The 18412-nt window shown below is 35.3% G+C and overlaps 2 protein-coding genes across 12 annotated transcripts in view; one reads left to right on the top strand and one right to left on the bottom strand.

Moving 5' to 3' along the window:
* LOC137237697 (very long chain fatty acid elongase AAEL008004) overlaps positions 1-8848 on the top strand; it is a 250422-nt gene extending 241574 nt beyond the window's left edge. For 9 of the 10 annotated variants that reach the window (XM_067761731.1, XM_067761729.1, XM_067761733.1 and 6 more), the window contains one exon: positions 3832-8848. In XM_067761731.1, coding sequence (XP_067617832.1) covers positions 3832-4221 — 390 coding nt within the window. In that variant the 3' untranslated portion in view covers positions 4222-8848. The remainder of the gene's footprint in view (positions 1-3831) is intronic. The other variant, XM_067761736.1, reaches the window with a different exon arrangement.
* Positions 8849-9059: 211 nt separating this feature from the next.
* On the bottom strand, positions 9060-16816 carry LOC137237696 (uncharacterized). Of its 2 annotated transcripts, XM_067761725.1 has the most exons (8): positions 16495-16815; positions 16123-16389; positions 15947-16068; positions 15739-15852; positions 14574-14824; positions 12944-14512; positions 12638-12876; positions 9060-12572 (listed from the first exon to the last, which is right to left on the bottom strand). In XM_067761725.1, the coding sequence occupies exons 2-8, from the start codon at positions 16339-16341 to the stop codon at positions 12108-12110; spliced, it is 2979 nt and encodes a 992-aa protein (XP_067617826.1). In that variant the 5' UTR covers positions 16342-16389; positions 16495-16815; the 3' UTR covers positions 9060-12107. The 2 variants fall into 2 exon arrangements, with proteins under 2 accessions (XP_067617826.1, XP_067617827.1); XM_067761726.1 differs by having other exon boundaries at positions 16123-16816.
* Between the last annotated feature and the right edge of the window lie 1596 nt (positions 16817-18412).

The raw sequence follows: 18412 nt of genomic DNA, 5'->3' as shown, positions 1-18412 counted from the left end.
AGCAATAACGTTGGCTCATTAACCGATCGCGATGGTGTTGCCGATTGACGCCTTCTACCGCTTGCTGTGCGCTGTTAACCACTACCGGTGATGCAAGTCAAACTTTCGATTATTACATAATTTAACAATGAATTTCAAAGTCTTACTACAATAGTTATTCATACTTTTTTGAGTGTTTTGTCAGTCGGCTACTAGGTTATTTGGTTACTCCAACACGCCTAGCACGATTTTGGCTATAACGTAATACATATGAAGTAGTTATGGATGGTGGCAAGGAACCGAATTCTAAAAAGCGGGTACTTTAAGGAACCAAGATGTGAGGTTCATATGAGGAAGAAAATACAGGCCTAATGAACCCAAAAATGTGGAAAAAGGTGCCTAAATTGAGTTTGAAAGAACTAAAACCGGGTCTAAGGAAAGTTAAAAACTATATTAATGAACTTAAGCAAAGGATAGGTTGAACTGGCCGGTACACGAGAACCTGAGCCCATAGTGTTAAATAAAGGCTAAAATAACTTAAATTGAGTATAAAAAATTTAAGGCGAGTCTTAACGAACTAAAGAGAATGTAAATTTGGATCTAAAGGGAGTTGAACTGAACTGGGTCTTTAAAGAAACTTAACCCGTTTCTGGAGGCGAAAATAATCTGGCGCCTTAAAGAAACCACAGTCTACCCACCACAAGCTGTGTATAGAGGAGTTGAAACCAAGTCTAAAGGGGAAAAAACCAGGATCAAAGCAAAAGAAACCTGATCAAGAGGAAGTTCAACATGATCTAAACGAAGTGGGTGCTGAAAGGAAACCGCTGTTAAAGAAAATATGCCAAAAATAAAGTAAGACATAACTTCAAAGATCCAAAAAACTGTTGCATATCTACAGACCCGGTTCTTAGGATACAAAGTAGTCGAAAAATGAGCCCAGATCAAAAGAAGTCATGACCGCGCCTAAAGCAAACGAAACTCCAAAGATCTGAAAACACTTTGTACAAGAACCGCGTCTAAGTACTCGGTTCTTAAAATACTAGAATACTCACAGCACTAATCAAGCTTCACATTCAGTGTAACAATAAACGCTTCTAGTAATTAACGGTTTTATAATTATAATCGAAAAGTGTAGTAACTAAGATCTATAATCGAAATAATATAATAGGCTTATTGAATTCATGCGCCAACGCATATCTGGGAACAATATCCAATAGGTGGGGCTACTCACAAATTTTCAGTGGAGGTCAGAGAGCAAAGGGTGTTAGAGACGTCAGTTCCACATTGCAATTGAAAAGATGATTCCACATGACATGACATGTAGTACATGTTATAAGCAGGACAGACATTGTGTCTGTCGGGGTCGATTCTGGATAGGTAGGAGCTTATCCTGCTACAGTATCCAGATCGAAGTTGAGCAAGAGTAACGCGCGTCGCCCTGCGGAGGTTGCTTTACTCTACTGCAAGTTTAGGGTATTGGACTTTAAGAACACTTGCCACGGCACCGGAGCTACTCGGACTTCTCCCAACCAAGGGTTGTCATTTCAGTAAGGAAAATTGTAGAATATTATTGGGTCTCAATAACCGTCGTGGTGTGGTGGTAGACTGGAAGAAAGCTCGGCCTGAATCTTCTCGGATGTATACCAATCAAATTTGTGAAATCCTTGCAATCGCTTTCTGTGTAACTTGTCGTAGAGCTAAAGTCTTGACCGACGAAGAACCCGACGTCAATGCAACATGGAGAAAAAAGTTCGCTAGGTGGCGCACGGATCTTGCCATTTAAAAAACGCAAGTTTGGGAATTATGTGGTCAAGTTTTAAGTAATTTCATAACATAGTTTATTTAGCAGTTATGGAAATGCAAAATATTGGTTACAAATTTTTTTAGATGGGCCAGGCCACACATAAGATCCTAGGTTCACATCCCGGGCAAAGCATCATCAAAATTTTAGAAAAAAGTTGTTTCAATTAGATGCACATTTTTCTAACGGGGTCGCCCCTCGGCAGTGTTTGGCAAGCACTGCAAGTGCACTTTTGCCATGAAAAGCTTTCAGTGAAAACTCATCTGCCTTGCAGATGCCGTTCGGAGTCGTCATAAAACCAGTAGGTCGCGTCCCGCCAATTTGTAAGAAAAATTAAAAGGAGCGCGACCCAAATTGGAAGAGAAGCTCGGCCTAAAATCTCTTCGGAGGTTATCGCGCCTTACATTTATTTATTATACAGGGGCGAATAGAAAAGTAACAGTTGCAATTTCATTCAAGTTCTGTCAATTAAATTATTCTTTTTATATCATATATATTATTCCTATTTGCTATTTTTATGTACGGGTCCCTTTTTCGCTCTTATTTGGAATCCAAATCTATAACTAAAGTTTTGATTTTAAAGGTGGAGATTCGGGCTATTAGCGAGCTTTGGGCAATTTTGGTCGTAGTGCTTTTGTTTAGCTATATTTTATTAAAATAATTTGTTAAAAATAAACGATTGTGAGCACACAAAGAAATCTATTTGTACTATGGTACTATTGTAAATATTTGCGCTGCATTACCGGCAGTTGCTTCCATACGCATAGATGGCAGCGCAAGCTGTAAGTTCTAATTGATTGATAGAACAGCTGATTTCTGTTAATATTTGATAAGATACTTTTATATTGGTTGCGCAAGATGCGCACGGGTGGGGCTCGTTTTATATATTTTAAGATAAAACTTCTATGAATGTTGTAAATGCAACAATGCAATCTCGAAAGCGTTTTCGAAAAAATTCGAAAGTTCGAGAAAATTTAATAAAATTTCGAATTTTTTATTAGAAATTCTCTGAATTTTTTTGAGTCTGCAGTTTCGTAGTGCAATATACTTTTGTCTTCCAAAGTACAATTTAAAGGTTTCTCAACATTCGCATTGATTTTCAACAATTTTTTTCCGAAGGTGTTTTAAATGTTTTTCCATATGTAGTGAGAACATTTTTTTATATGGAAGAAAATCTAAATGCGAAATTCGAGAGACCTTTAAATTGTACTTTGAAAGACTTAAATAAATGTTTCAGATAATTCATCTCTTTTTGTGCTTTAACTTTGTCGCTTTATCTGTCTTCAATTTGTTTACTTATATTGAACTTCATTTTCCAAACATTTCAATGCCTCATTTCATCATGCAATTCATCATATTTCGTTTACTCATACATACCTCATGCAAACATAACAAAAACAAATATGTACCACAGTACATATTTATCTACTACCATATTAACAAATTTATGTGCATTATTTACTTGCGTCAGCTTGCGTTGTGCAAATTAAAAATGTTATGAAGAAAAACAAAAGACTTAAGCTAAGAACTTGCTGCAAATAAAAGAAAACGAAATTTATTTTAAAAAAATTGTTTTTTTTTTCGTTTCTATTTTCGTTTCATCCTTTTCCTGTATATCGAATGCTTGCTTCTTGACGCATACAACGCCTAAACAAATATGTGATAACTACAAACAACAACGAATCAACTGCTACTGCCTGCTACCTATCTTTATCAATCAAATCAAATCAATCAATCAAATTCATCAATCGCCGAGAATCATAAATCGTATCAATTAAAAAAAATATCAATTTTGTATTCATTAAATTTATATTGTTAACATTATGTTTGTGTGTATGTGTGTGTGTGTGTATGTGTGATTTTTTATACATATGTGTGCGTATCGTCACTTAATGCACGCATTTGCTATTTTCGCATTCTCCCATTTGCACCTCGAATAACACGAATTCTTTATTTGTTTTTGCTTGGTGTAATTGGGAAATGATTTTTTATTTTTATTTATTTTTTATTTCTATTAAAAAAAAAAAAACAAAAAAAATGTATTCAAATAGAAACACAAAAACTTATTAATGTTCATTTTACAGCGCAAGGAGAAGGACGATGATGATTTGGATGTGCAGCAGCAGCAGGAAAGCAAGAAAATTGTTGCCGATGAGCAGAAAACGCTACATACGAACGGTCATATTGGCAATGGTGTAGTGAGTAATGGTAGTGTTGTTGCCAATGGACTTACAAAGAATGGTTTTAAAACATTGGCCAATGGCAGTGGCGCCAGCATGAATGGCAGCCTCAAATCGTTACTCTCTACGTCGCCATCGAGACCGAATGGTAGCCTGCAAAATGGTAGACTGGCCAATGGACATATTAAGATGGATGATTATAGTGGTGCTTCATTGACAGCGCAGCTGACGCAACGAAAATTGCAACAACCACAAAAATAATATAGGGCATTAGGCGTAGCAGCCGACAACGTTGCAACAGCACCGCCGTCGGCAGCGACGACCACAAAACAAACAACAACACAAAAAGTTAAGCAAAAAACACAAATATAAAAAATCAAACAAAACAAAAAAAAACATATATAAAAACATACAACAAAGTTAAAAACAAAAACAAAAATTGCGATTAATTATTAATTAGTTTATATAAATAAAAATCTTAAAAGCAAAATAAGCATACAAAAACGGGGTAGCGAAAATGAGAGGAAATTTTATTTAAGCATTAATTTTTTTATCTTGTATACACAAACAAAAAAATACTTAAATTAAGAAATAATAAACAAAATAAAAATGTAATCAACACATTCACACGTACATACATATACACACATTCGAATACGAAATAGGCAGTGGCAATTTTTATAAGATTTCGTTAATTTAATTACTTTTTTTTAATATCTATAATTTAAAAGAAAAATCTTCTATGAATTTTGTAACTGAAACTATGCAAATCAATTTGAAAAACACGTTCGAAAAAGTTTGAAAATTCGAAAAAAATATTGCGAAAATTTCGAACCTTTTATTTAGAGTTTTCTGAATTTTTTGCGAGTATGCGGTTTGGAAGCCAATCAATTATAGTATAACAAAGAACAATTTATACGTTTATATTTTCTATTTTGTTCTTTCTGCAATATAAAAGGTGCATAGCTAAACTTTTTCTAAGAAAGAAAATCTCAAACAGCCTTCGAAAACAGAAATGTTAAAAATCAATGCGAATTTTGAGCGACCTTGTAGTTTTACCATTTTAGACTAAAATAGAATTTAACATTTTTTTCGAAAACGTTTTTTAAATTGGTTTGCATAGTTTTAGTTGCAAAATGCAGAGTTGTTTTTTTTTTAATCTAAAATGAAAAAAAAGAGTTAAATAACCAAATTTGATAGAAATTGGCACTGCTATTTTTCTGTTCATTTCTGTACATTAGACTGGGTCGATTTAGTAACTGATATCGCATCATCAATTTTTCGATAGGATTTGTGCTCAGGAAAAAAAGTTCCACTACTCATACCCAAAAAAATAATTTTCGAGCCTGTGAAATTTAATTTTTTTTTTACTTTTTTTCCACTTTGATTTTTAAGGTTTTTTTCGTGACCTACTAAAAAAATTTTACAATCAAATGAAAACTTTAACTTTTTTCGACTTTGATTTTTAAGGGTTTTTTCATGACCTACTAAAAAAAAATTTCATTTGATTGTAAAATTTTTTTTAGTAGGTCATGAAAAAAACCTTAAAAATCAAAGTCGAAAAAAAGTAAAAAAAAAATGAAATTTCTCAGGCTCGAAAATTATTTTTTTGGGTATGCGTAGTGGAACTTTTTTTCCTGAGCCCAAATCCTATCGAAAAATCGGTGGCGCGATATCGGTTAACTTTCGTCCATACAAATCGACCCACCCTACTGTACATATGTACCTACGAGAAAGTTACGGAACTAAGTTTATCGAAATCGGGACCGAAGTCATCGAAACTTTTAAAGTTTGATTACTAACTGTATTTCCCATTTTCTCGGGGACTGAAGCCGCTCACTCAGCATTTTCTTAAAAGTATCGCGAAAGATGTGCAACATAGAAATACAAATAAGACCTGCCTAAGTTTTTCAACCGCTATTTGTCGCGACAACTGATTTTCTGCGCAACGCACTCACTAAGTGGGAAAAACTTGTCTTTGTAAAACCCTACTCGCCAACTAATGTATAGCCTAATAGCACCTAAGAACATACGCTGGCTAATTTAGTTGTTCGACGTTCTTTGACGCTACTTTCCGATATTATCGAATAGCGGATATGTTTGTAGCGATTCTATAGCAGAGGGATACCGTGCGTTCGCCCAACTAGAATATGTGATTCCTCTTTCAAGTCCTGTCTAGATTTTCCATTTTTATATTATTAGCCCTCCAAAAAATATATATCAAGGTCACTGTTAGTGTGTTAATGCTTTTTTCGATTAGTCCAATCTAGTTTTTTTCTATTTAGACACTATATAGCTTTTCCTTAGTACCGTTCACAAAAGCCAACCTGGCACAGATTCAGCTGCTCTTTCACTTTGCCATTGTAGACTTAAGTTTGAGCATTTATGATCTGCAAAGGTCATATTATGAGGTCAAAAGATAACAACAACGTGCTATACTCAAAGCGGTGTTCAGATTTCAAAGTTTCAGATATAATTTTCTATTCGTGCAACGCATACATTTTCCATGTATAGTCCCTTTTTCAAATATTAAGAGTTCGCGTTCCAAGTACATATGACGACCTTTACTATGTAAATATAACTCGGACTTTCATGCGACCTTTCGCTAACTAATTCGAAGCTCCGTAACATCACAAGTATACTCATACGCACTACATACAATTTATCACAAATACGACATACATACATACTACATATTATATACAACAAACAATTGAAAACTAAATTAAACATAGTCACGCAACACAATAAATGATAACAAAATACAAATAATTTTTTTAAAATATTTAATACTACTGGTTTAGGTATACAAAAAACTGTACATAAATGCAATTTATACTTATGTACGTTACAAATTTAAGTTTACGCTATATACAATCATATTTATATGCTAAGTTTTTCTGTTTACTTTTATGTTTTTTTTTTTTTTTTGTGTTATAGAAAACAAAAAAACATTAATGCAAATGTAAAAAACTTAACAAAGTTACAAAATAAAAAAAAAAATATTATAAAATTTAAAAATTTTTAAAATTAGTCAGAAATAATGAACGAAAATTGTGTAAGTCATATGTATGAAATTGAAAAGCAAAAAAAACTGCATACAAATATATTTATGAATAAGTAAAACTAAATAAGAAATGAAAATCAAACCAATAGCGTGAAGAAAATTTAATTGTAATTATTAAATATTAGCAGCAAATGAAATTAATTAAATTAAAATAATTAATTGTTTATTTAATTAAGTTATAGTGTGTTTGATATACAAAAAAGAAAAAATTAAAAAAAGTAAAAAAATTCGATATCTAAACGAGAACTTGGGTAAATAAACAAAAAAATTATAAAATAAAAAAAATTCTGCTTATTATTGCATTGCAGCGAGCAAATTTGGTAAATCCTGCATTGCTCCAACGCGGCGTAACCATAATTACCTACTTGTAGGTCTACTTCGCTAAACTTAATGAGTTTATATACATATGTATATTAGGGTGGAGTGATCCCCTATGGAGTTTTTTTTTTGTAATGGCCTAGCAATGAAAAGTTGTCTTTATAAGAGTTAACCAAAACCACCAAATATTATTTTCGTAGGATGGCGTTTTGAGGTGCCCCCAGCCTCAAGAATTTGAGCAAAATAATTACGATTTTACAAAGCTCATTATTTATATATTTATTTTATTTCTTTTTTATTATACATAACTTTAGTAAAATTACATATTATAACTAAAAACGACAAATTTTAAATGGTGTTTTACAGTTTTATGTTTTTTATAGTAGGCCATGAAAATCAGTAGGCTTTGAAATCAATGAGCGCAATAACAACAAGCGAAAGTAAATCAATGACAAAAAGAAAAAAATTGTACCTACCGTCTTTTTCAAAGTTTAGTTGCGTTGGGGCACCTCTAAACATACGATGAGTGAAATAAAAATTTTCAACCTTATTTCTGGTCTAGAAAGGGCACTTTCTGGAGGTCAGCCAAAAGCGATTTCGAATAAAAATAAATAAATAAATACGGCACCTGAGAACTCAGCCGTATGAAGCAAAAAAACACAAGCAGGTCCTCAGTGAACTCCACAAACAGGCGTTGCACCTTTATGCCAGGAATTGCCCGGTGATTCCAGTACTCAAAAAATAGTACCCAAAACTTGCGGAAGAGGAACGCATACTCCCCAGGTCACTCTAGCTCAACTTCGTTCTGGATACTGTAACAGGCTAAACTCTTACCTATCCAAAATCAACTCCGACATACAAAATGTATGCCCTGCTTGCAATGTGTCCCCACATGACAGCAACCATCTCTTCAATTGTAATGTGGAACCAACGCCTCTAACACCCCTCTCATTATGGTTCACCCTGTTGAAACTGCAAGTTTCCTTGGACTCCCGTTAGGAGGATATTGATGACAATTTGTGATCAGTCGCAGGTATTAGGTGGGGCGAAGCACTGCTACAACAACAACAACAACAAAAATAAATTCACTCCACCCTAATGTATATTTGTATTCGGTTATTCGGGTATAAGTATGAAATATTAAAGGAAATTTAAAAACAAAAACAAAAACCATTTGTATGTGGGTGTGTGCTATTGAATATTTGTAAGCGTATGCGAATTATTGTTTATAATCAATTGGTATTATATTGGTTATACTTAATATTTAAATATAAATACTACAGACATACTAAATGCATCAAATTTTTCTTATAATATAAGAGCAATCCTAAGAGTAATACTTGACGCCACACAAAATAATGTTTAAAAAACACACAAGCGGAACACCAACAATATTATAAACAAAAAGCGAAGAAAAAATAAACTGTTAGGTTGGCGAAAAAGGTTGAACTGAAAAGGAATAACAATAAAAAAAATTAATTAAAAATACGAAACGTAATAAAACTCGTTTTATTTTTATAGGAATGCTTTGTGATTAAAGTATGAGTGCAGGTAAGTTGTTGCCTTCAAAACATTATTCAATCTACCACCTTACCTTCCTCTAGAAAGTTTTACAGACCATCAGCTGTGCGTTTCGTGAGCGGATTCTTAATGGCAAACTTTCCTATTAAGTTATTAGAATCACAAAAAAAAACAGCGTCTCATATAATTCAAATATCATTTATTATTTTTATTAATTTTGTAATTGATAAAGATAATGTGGAGTAATATATGTATGTAGGTTTCTTTTTATATATTATAGAAAGTTGGATTAAATTGACTTCTCACTCATTTTGTGCTCTTTTTGTAAAAAGCTTTAACTTTGCAAAGGTAAACACTTTCGTTTTTTGTTTTGTTGGCATTTAAAAATAATTACTAAATAGAATTTGAAACACGCTAATAAAATGATTATGTAATACATATAATGCCTATTTTTAAATTCTCCAACGCGTAAGCAGACTTTTTGTTTTTCTGTAAAATAATAACTATATCTATTATATTTCTATTATTTCAATACCTAACTAAAATCGATGAAGCAAATTAAATGCCCTTAGTACGCAGAAAAAGGGAAATACGAGGATTGCTATTTATATTTTGAGCCTTGGCAACACTGTTTGCCGGCGCCATCTGACGTTTGCAATTGAAAGTTTAACATTTTTAAGCATAATCTTCTTCAGAAAATTTTGACATTTGAGCAAAACTTGTGTTGTGAACCGTTACTTAAAAATTGTATCTCAGCGAAAAAATGGAATTAACTCGTGAAAATTTTTGTGTGGATGATTTTTTACGACTTTCGACGTGGATTATCAAGACAGCAGTGCTTTGAACAACTTACTTCCACTTTTGGTGATGAAGCCTCATCCTTTGCCACTGTGAAAGGCTGGTATAACGAATTCCATCGTGGCCGCCGTTCGCTCAGGGACGAAAGTCGTGAAGGTCGTCCAAAATCAGTTGTTGTGCAACAAAACATTGACGCTGTGCGCGAACTTATATTGCAAGATCGTCATACGACTAATCGTGAGATTGAGGCATCCCTGGGCATTAATATGACGAGCATCAATAAGTTATTGCATGAACATTTAGCTGTGAAAAAAATTTGTTCGCGTTGGATCCTGCATAATTTGGCAAAAAGCTCAATCCTCAATAGCTCAATCGGAGTGGAAAAAGTGCTACGAAAATTAGTTTGAACGCATGCAAAATTTCGAAAAACAATAAAGCCATTTTCGATAATAAATTACTGTCTTTTCATTATTAGGCTCAAAATATAAATAGCAACCCTCGTATCTATGTGATAAAAGAAAAACTTCAAAATACATAGGTATTTTTTGCGCATATTTAAGTTATTGTCTAAAGCAGTAGACATTTTATTATACCGCAAAACTATACGTTAATGGCTTTCGAACTAGAATGTTTCTTCTCGCGCATACATAATATGCCCAATAGGCAACGAATGGCATTGACTGTAGTTAAGCAATTAAATAAATTAAAATATTTAAAGCGTGGATAACATATATTGGATATTATTTAAATTTGCGCATCCAATCGCAAATATAGCCTTGTACTTTATGCCGAGATTCTCACCAGATAAAGATGGCCCTCTAAAAATATGTTCATCAAAAATTTGTTAAAATGTTAGCCCTTTTTGGAATCATTAACACGAACATAAAAATTTATAATTCGAATAATTCAACATTGCTAAGAAATTAAGTTATTCGAGAATAAAAACTCTTCTTCCATGAGATGACAACCAAGATACCGCACCAATGGTTTTAAAAATCATTAAAAATGTAAGTCAAACAAAAACTTCAGGACTTTGCGAACAATGACCTTTTGTCAATTTTGTCGCATAACGAAGTCATTAGTAAAAAATATAATTCAGGTGTAACCCCATATTCAAATGTTTCGAAGAAATACTAGAATATATGCAGCCCAATTCTAAATATTCCATCGGAATTTTGTTCTCGCGGATTTTTTTATTCTCATGGAAAAATTCCTCCCTAGGAGAAAATAATTGGGGAATAGGAATTTCGAATTTTCGAAGTCAGCTGCTTTGTGAATTGAAATTTCGTTGCGCATTTCTTGTTTTGTTTAAAAAATTGAAAAGTTTAATTATTGTTGAAAATTTGTTTGAAATTAAGAAATAAAATATAAACAATGCACAGTATTACATTTCATGTGGTATTCACTTAAATGAGAAATGAATTGATGCCACAGCAACATCAACGCAGGAGCATAAGAAGAAGAAGACGACATGATAACACAAATCCACCGGAATTGCCTGCTTCCATTCAGCAAAGCAATTTTCTGGCGGCCAAGCCGAGTTTAATTCGTCCTTCGTCATAAGCCAAAATCTATTTAAGCCTTCTTAAAAAATCTTTGCGCAATTTCTGGATGGCTGCATCAAATATACCAAGAGCTCTTCCGTTGCTTATGATATACTTTTCGACTTAAAATAAAGAATATTGTGGTAGAATGTACATATTCTTAAAAGAACAAATTCCCTTTAACAATTTTGATGCATTCCCTTTAATTTAACAAGTGAAAAAACTCCTAAGAAATGGTAGAGAAATCTCCCTCTCACTCACATTCATTTTTCTCCCATAACCGGTTTCAGCTTTTTCGAACATTGTTCAAAATAGAAGGAAAGGCAGAAGTGAAAAAAAATCACAAGGAATTTTTATTTAGAATACGAGGAATGGGAGAAGGGAAAAACTCGCACGGAATTTTTGTTTAGAATTGGGCTGATGGTTTCACTATACATTCCTTGCCTCAATTCGAATCGAATATTCAATTATTTTACAGAAGTAAATACATATCTTCCTCACGAGTAGGAACAAAAATACCTTATTTTAATAAAACCTAACTAAACTAGTATGGTATTGCGCCATATAACAAGAAAAAAAGAAACTAAAAACTTTGATCGCAAGAAACTAACTAAATCACAAAACTAATTCTAAATAAATTTAAAATATCATACCTATTAGCCGAAATAGTAGTAATACATGTATCTATACATACATGATTTTAATTGTAAAAATATATTAGCATATTTTTATTTATAGTCTTTTGAAACTTTATATTGTTCTTTTTTCTATGTTTTTAACTATTTGACTTGAGCATTTTTGACTCACTCTACTGGAGCTCTTTTAAAATCTGTCATCCATCTATTCATCAGTCTCAAAATATATATTGATCGTCATACCTTATAAAATTGTAGATACACTTAAGCAGCATTGCTATCATAGCGTTCGCCACGTGGACGTTTTAAGCACAGCTCAATAACATTGTCATGATCGGCAACACTTAATTTCGATTTCTTTATATTCGAGTCAAGTACACGCAAATTGCAAGCATAATCTTGTTCTATTTTACCCAAACTTATTGACATTTCATGAGCTAACTTTTTAGCCGTTTGCAACAGCGTAACTGGCAATTGTCCACAACGTTTAATGGGATTTATTAGATCTGATAATTTACACTCGTGCAATTCACCATAATCTAGCACTTCCCATTCGCCATTTTCCATATTCCAAGTAAAGAGTATGCGACATTCGAATTGGCGCCGATGGAAAACACAATCCAATTTACGTGCACAATTAAGGCAATTTGTTGGAGGAGTTGGTAGCTGATCACGTGCCGAGAAATGTGCCATTAGGAGGCAAATAATTGTTTGACTTTGAGGACAAACCTGCCCGGTAAAGATGTTAGGCTAATTAAAATAAACCTGCAAATTATAAGTTGAAGGATATTTACCCGAATTAGCTCACATGCCCAATCATAGAATACATCATAAGTTTTATCATTTTTCTGACAAAGTGCGCTTATAGTATAGTAAGTAAATGTTTCTAAATCGAACGAGTGCTGTGTTATTACCACACTGGGACAATTGAGTTGTTGGTATGTAGCCTGCGATACCATTTGCATTTCTGAATAGCATGAGCCATGCACTTCTACGGGTAGTGATGTATGATAGCCTGGTGAAATGCAATCGTCTATGGAGAGGAAGGGAACATTATTAACACCTGAGTTATCATCATATTTAGCATCAATCTAGCCTACCTTCTTCACTAGTTATTACGGATGCGGCATCGTCCTCCTCAACAAAACGGCGCTTGAACTTTTTCGTACATAAAGGCTTCTCTAACATCGAGCCTGCTTGTAGTGGCATCTCCATTACGCGATTTTCCTCGCGACGGGGCGACAAGAAAGGTACATTCGCATTAGGTGACATAGCGCCACTCAAATCCAAATGACGCTTAGCCATTGACACCTGAAGTGGCGACAAAGTACCCAATGGTTTGAAACTTAACATTTGTTGTGTAGCTGGTGAAATTGTATGTTGTGACGGCGATATAGAGCCAGCATAAATATGTGGGTGTTGGGTTACGTGTCGACTGGGTGAGCGGGTGAGTCCAGCGCCGACAGGCGAACTATACGGCGGTGAGCGGAAACCTTGTTGCAGTGAAGCTATTGGCGAAGCGCGATGTAGAGGGGGCGGTGTGCAATGACGTGCATCGCCATAATTCGATGGTGATGCATGTGATGGATGTGGCGAAGATGATGGCGAAGCACATGGCGAATTATAAAAACTATGAGAGCCACTTGCTGTAGAGGTGGTTGCTGAGCGATGAAGAGAGCGTGTGCTACTGCTGCCATATGATGTAGTATAATGAGAGAGTGTGGAAGGGTTCTTTTTAGCAGAACGTATTTTGGTGAACGGTACTATATTCTCTGAATTCTCTTCGGAAAATTCATACTTTTTATCAGCTAAACGACGCTTACGTAATATAGAAATTTTCTCACACTTTTCGTTGTCTTCAGAGAATTCATAAGCGTTAAGCCGATCAGCCATTGTTGCTGATATCGGACTATTCGTTGAGGGTATTGTTGTTTGCAAATCAATTGTTGTAACGCCATTACGAAAGGACTTTGTGACAATACGGTGATGGCGTCTGCCACGATGATTGATTAAACTGAAACGTGCAGTGCTGCCACCGCTGGAGGTATTTGTGAGGCCACTTGTAGAGGCGGCAGTATTCGAGGTAGCATCTGTCGAATTAGCTACGTTATTGATGGTTGTGCTGCTTGTTGCCGAAGAGTTAGCAGCTTTCGGTGAAGCACTACCGCTGCACGTAAAAATTACTTCATCATAAGTTTTACGTGAAACAAATGTTAATGCCGAGCCCGGTGAGGTTGTTATAGTTTCGTTGGGTGTGGCGCGTATTGGAACTTCACTAGAATGCGTTGAGTCAGTTTCCACATCACTAAAATCAGAAATTATACGTGCAATAATATTATTATGATTATCACAACTGGCCTGCTCTTCGGCAGTGAGGGGCAGTAAACGACGTTCAACGCTCGATATACTCGCTGCCGACGATTCATTACATGGTGTACTGCGGCAAGATGTCAGCTGCAGTTGCTGTTGTGGTGTTAAATTGTTGTTGGCAATAGTTGCTGGCATTAGTTCAATGTGCAACATATGCATAAATCCATTTGAAACTATTAATATACGTTCGGGGCAGATGAGGTTAATATGCGAGTTGAATTTTGGATCGGATTCGGTCGAAGAGTATTTGGTGTGTATAGTGAGATTACACTTTAAGCAAAGCATGTGCCAGCGAAACACTGAGAAAATAAGAATATTAGTTTATTATTTGGTATAATATCCGAATTTACGACCACTTACAACTGATATCTTCGTTATCTCTAAGCTTCTTACACTCTACGCAACCGAGTCTAGGAACTTTTACATAAGTGATGTATGAATCCTCATTCTCATTTTCGGCTGCACCATGAACTATGAGAATACGAGGATCGGAACACTTCCATTGAGTCATTGTTACTTTTTTTAAATTGTCAACACCATGGTCATCAAAAAGGCAGCATTTGAAGAAGCTGCGTAGTGGTTTGTGCGGTTGATATATCCAAAAATATAAGCTAAAGGATAGATAAAGCGTAAAGGTTATTAAGCGTTTCCCTGAACAAAAACAATTTGATGATAAGATGTTAAAACCTTCCAATTCAATCCTGCCAGTAGGTGGCTAGTGGAATTTACCGTTTGTGCTTCAAGATTTATGATTGACATAAGCCGAAGATTATGTTCATAGTGCTGCACTTATAGAAGCTGGTTGTCAACGACGGCCCTGGATAAACCAATGAAATCTTTGCTGTTAAAATTAATCGATGGAATGACGAACGTGGCATTGTTCTGACAACGTAAGGATGAACAAAGCAGTTGTACAGTTCCTGTCACATAAATCTGGTAGTGGCACTCTTTGTTAGCAGCCCGACTGCCGCACCTTTGGGTCTGTGGATTTTAGACGCCTCTTACGATATGTTTCTTATCTAAAAAACATAATCTTTCGAGGAAGATGGTGGCAAGCCGAAGCGAGGTAAAACTGACTGATATATGATCGCAAGGGTATAGTCGAAAACATGTACATAGTCGTTTCGACATCCTGCACCAATAATAAAAGAGTCATGACGATAATAAAACAATCACTCCGGCACCACTGAAGACACATGAAACTCTTAATTAGCGTTTTATTACATTGCATACACGAATATGATATCCCCGAACGCCTTAAACAAAAAGCCAAACAAGTTCAGTATAATTGATAGTATGCGTTTTACACCACCATTATAGATAAGCAAGAAGGGGGAAGAATATATTGAACTAGATGAGACGAATGGCTTAAGAAATTTACAGGACGAACTTTATTTTTTGAAAATAAACTTAGTTTTAACATAGACATTTTGAGAAGCGAATTGGTTTGGCATTATCTGTCTTTCTATCATTGTAATGAGAAGGCAGTTTTTTTTTTTTTTGTTTTAATTATTTTTTTACTTACGTATATTTATATCCATAACTAAAGGCATAATGACTCGCAAATATATTGTCATTGCAGCATACTTTGTAGCTCAGCAGGAACTGGCCACAAGCACTGAGCCCCATGAACATGTGTCTAAACAAATTACATAAATATATATGAATGGCTAACAACAACAACAACAACAATTGCTAACATAATACATATTCCATGATATGATGTTACTTACCCTTGAAGGAAGCAATTCGGTACAATATCCTTCAGACAAAATCTTAATCTATTTGGCACTTGATCGAAAACACGTCCTGGAGCAAGCATATAACGTGTTTTGCACGCAAAACTGCCCGTACGCTAAATATGAAAATGTAGTTACATGTAGAAACAAAAACTCAATAATTGCCTTACCTCTCTATTGAAAATTTTCTGCACCAAATTCTTCGGAGCATCGCTGTCATCATTGCTTGCTGTATCTTTCGCACCGCCCCATAACACATGTTGTTGCTGAATGTAGCTACCTTGTGCATCCGAATCATCAGAGCTATCTTCAATCGTAGAAAAGTCATCATCTTCTTCGGATGAAGCAGATAATATAGACTCTGAGTATGCGTTGAAATCTGCATCCATTGTCGTATCGATTCTACTAAACTGCTACAGTTTATATAAATACATAGGCTGCAGAGAAATTTACAACTTCCGTATTACTACTTTCTTGATCTTCTGACTAGCGTGTTTTTGAATGTAAATGTTAATTCGAGCACAGCTCGCTTATTGTTTTACCTTTAAGACCAAAGCACCACAACCAATTGCTCGCCCACAGCCATGTCTCCTATTTGCTTTGTTGTTGTATAATTTCGTTGTTGAGTATTATGTGCAATGCAATTATGAGCACTTGCAGTATTGTTTTATTGGCCAATAGTATTATATCTTGCATTAATAAAATTTTTTCACGAACCGCGTTTGTTCAATGCACAAATGTGAAAATAAAAACCTGATCACCGCTGGCGCCGCTCTGCCTGTGTGAGCATCGGCAAAAACTGCGTCTACAGCTGTCAAGCACGAGTGCAAAGGAAATATAAACAAAACCCGTTGGGCCTCATTGGAGAAAGTGAGAAGCACTATTAATGTGACATCTGATTTGACAATCGGCTTGTTTAATTGTCCGGCTTTATCTAAACCGTTGTGAATTCATAATTCTTAATTCACAATGATCTAAACGTTGCCATACTTGTTGTGAATGGTGGATAGCAAAATTGAACATGGTGAGATTGTGAAAAAATGCTGTTTTTTGTTGTAGACTTCCAATTGGTTTCCCTGTTTCACCATACTGCTTACAAAGATGCACCTTTTGGTACAAGTCTAGTTCAGTGGTCGACTGCTAATACGCTACCAAAAATATCGAGAGAGGTGTCAAAAGACGCGTCTTGACATCAGCATTAATAATCCGAAGGCGGAAAAGAAAATTTTTAACTCGTTCAAAAGATATTAAGGAAAACCGAAAAATGATCCGCGGGTGCTTCCCAAACCGGGGTTGGTATCCACAGTATTTTTGTGCAGAACTTCTTTCTGCGTTGGCGGCAAGACGGCCGCGCTTATAAAAATTACCCTGGGTGGGTGCAACACCGGTTTGGAGACCAAAACTATATCCGCGCAAAACACTTATGTTCACAATTTTTTGTGTGGGTACTCCAACATCTGCAGACAGAGATAAAATTTTTCTTTTCCGCCTTCGGATTATTGTTGTCGAGGTCAAAACGAGTCTTTTGACACCTCTCTCGATATTTTTGATAGCGTATCAGCACCCGACCCCTCAACTAGACTTTTACCCACCTTTTTCGTAGATTAAGCGGGTCTAGGTATAGCCAACCTTCACTAAAAAAAGGGGAAAAAATAAGATTTAGCTACAGCACTGCGTGGTCCTACTAAACCCTACTAGCATTAGTGCATTGTTTTGTTAGAAAAGCTCTTGAACAAACCGATGAAACTGTAGAGTAAAAAATTATGAATATTTATGAACCGCCGGGAGGCTCTCGAATTTGGTTGTTCTATCATGCGCTATGCTGGCCAGCCTACGCACATTCTTCTATTTATCTTAGGTATGGTTGTAGATTTCAGTTTCAGTTTATGAAAGTCACCGACTGTATGGAAGACTGTCTTTCCAAATATCTCCCTGCAAACATAATGGGAGACAGTCCCTCAACACGTCTGTTTTGCACTACTGGTTTTATGACTACCTTTAAACCGGTTGTAATCAAAAGCAGAACAAGATATTTGTATGCTCAAAGTTGTACCAACTGTATTATGTGTGTTTAAAATAAAAGCCGCGACTATTTCAAAACCAGTTAAAAACACGTTCAAAGCGCTCCTAAGGAGGGCCATTGCAATTTCATAGAGTATCGTAATGTTGTAGGTGTCAATTGAAACCGCAGCGAGGGGTAAGAATTATAACTAGTACCATCTCTTCATACAATAGTTCGGGAGTAGTCAATGAACCGGAGCGACTAGGAATTTTTCCCGACCAAGGGCTGTCATTTCAGTGTAACCCCATTTAATTTGTTGCGTCCCTCCCACAAATTGTCATTCTCCCAGCATCCTTGTCAGTATGTCACGTGCAAGGGATGGTTGCATCGGACAAGTTGTTCTGGGCTAGACTCCAAAAACCGACGTCCTTTTATAAATCTTTTGTGGCTCCTTGCTG

The sequence above is a fragment of the Eurosta solidaginis genome, chromosome 1 (assembly GCF_040869045.1).
Source record: "Eurosta solidaginis isolate ZX-2024a chromosome 1, ASM4086904v1, whole genome shotgun sequence".
NCBI classification, from domain to species: domain Eukaryota; kingdom Metazoa; phylum Arthropoda; class Insecta; order Diptera; family Tephritidae; genus Eurosta; species Eurosta solidaginis.
Note: the sequence above shows the minus strand (reverse complement) of the source record. Positions and strands in the feature narration are given on the sequence as shown.

Coding starts and splice junctions, on each gene's coding strand:
- LOC137237696 (XM_067761726.1), bottom strand. CDS start 16,341: ATGGATGCAGATTTCAACGCATACTCAGAGTCTATATTATCTGCTTCA. Junction 14,825..15,738: donor AGTTATGGATATAAATATAC/GTAAGTAAAAAA, acceptor TCTATCCTTTAG/CTTATATTTTTGGATATATC. Junction 12,877..12,943: donor CGTAATAACTAGTGAAGAAG/GTAGGCTAGATT, acceptor TCCTCTCCATAG/ACGATTGCATTTCACCAGGC.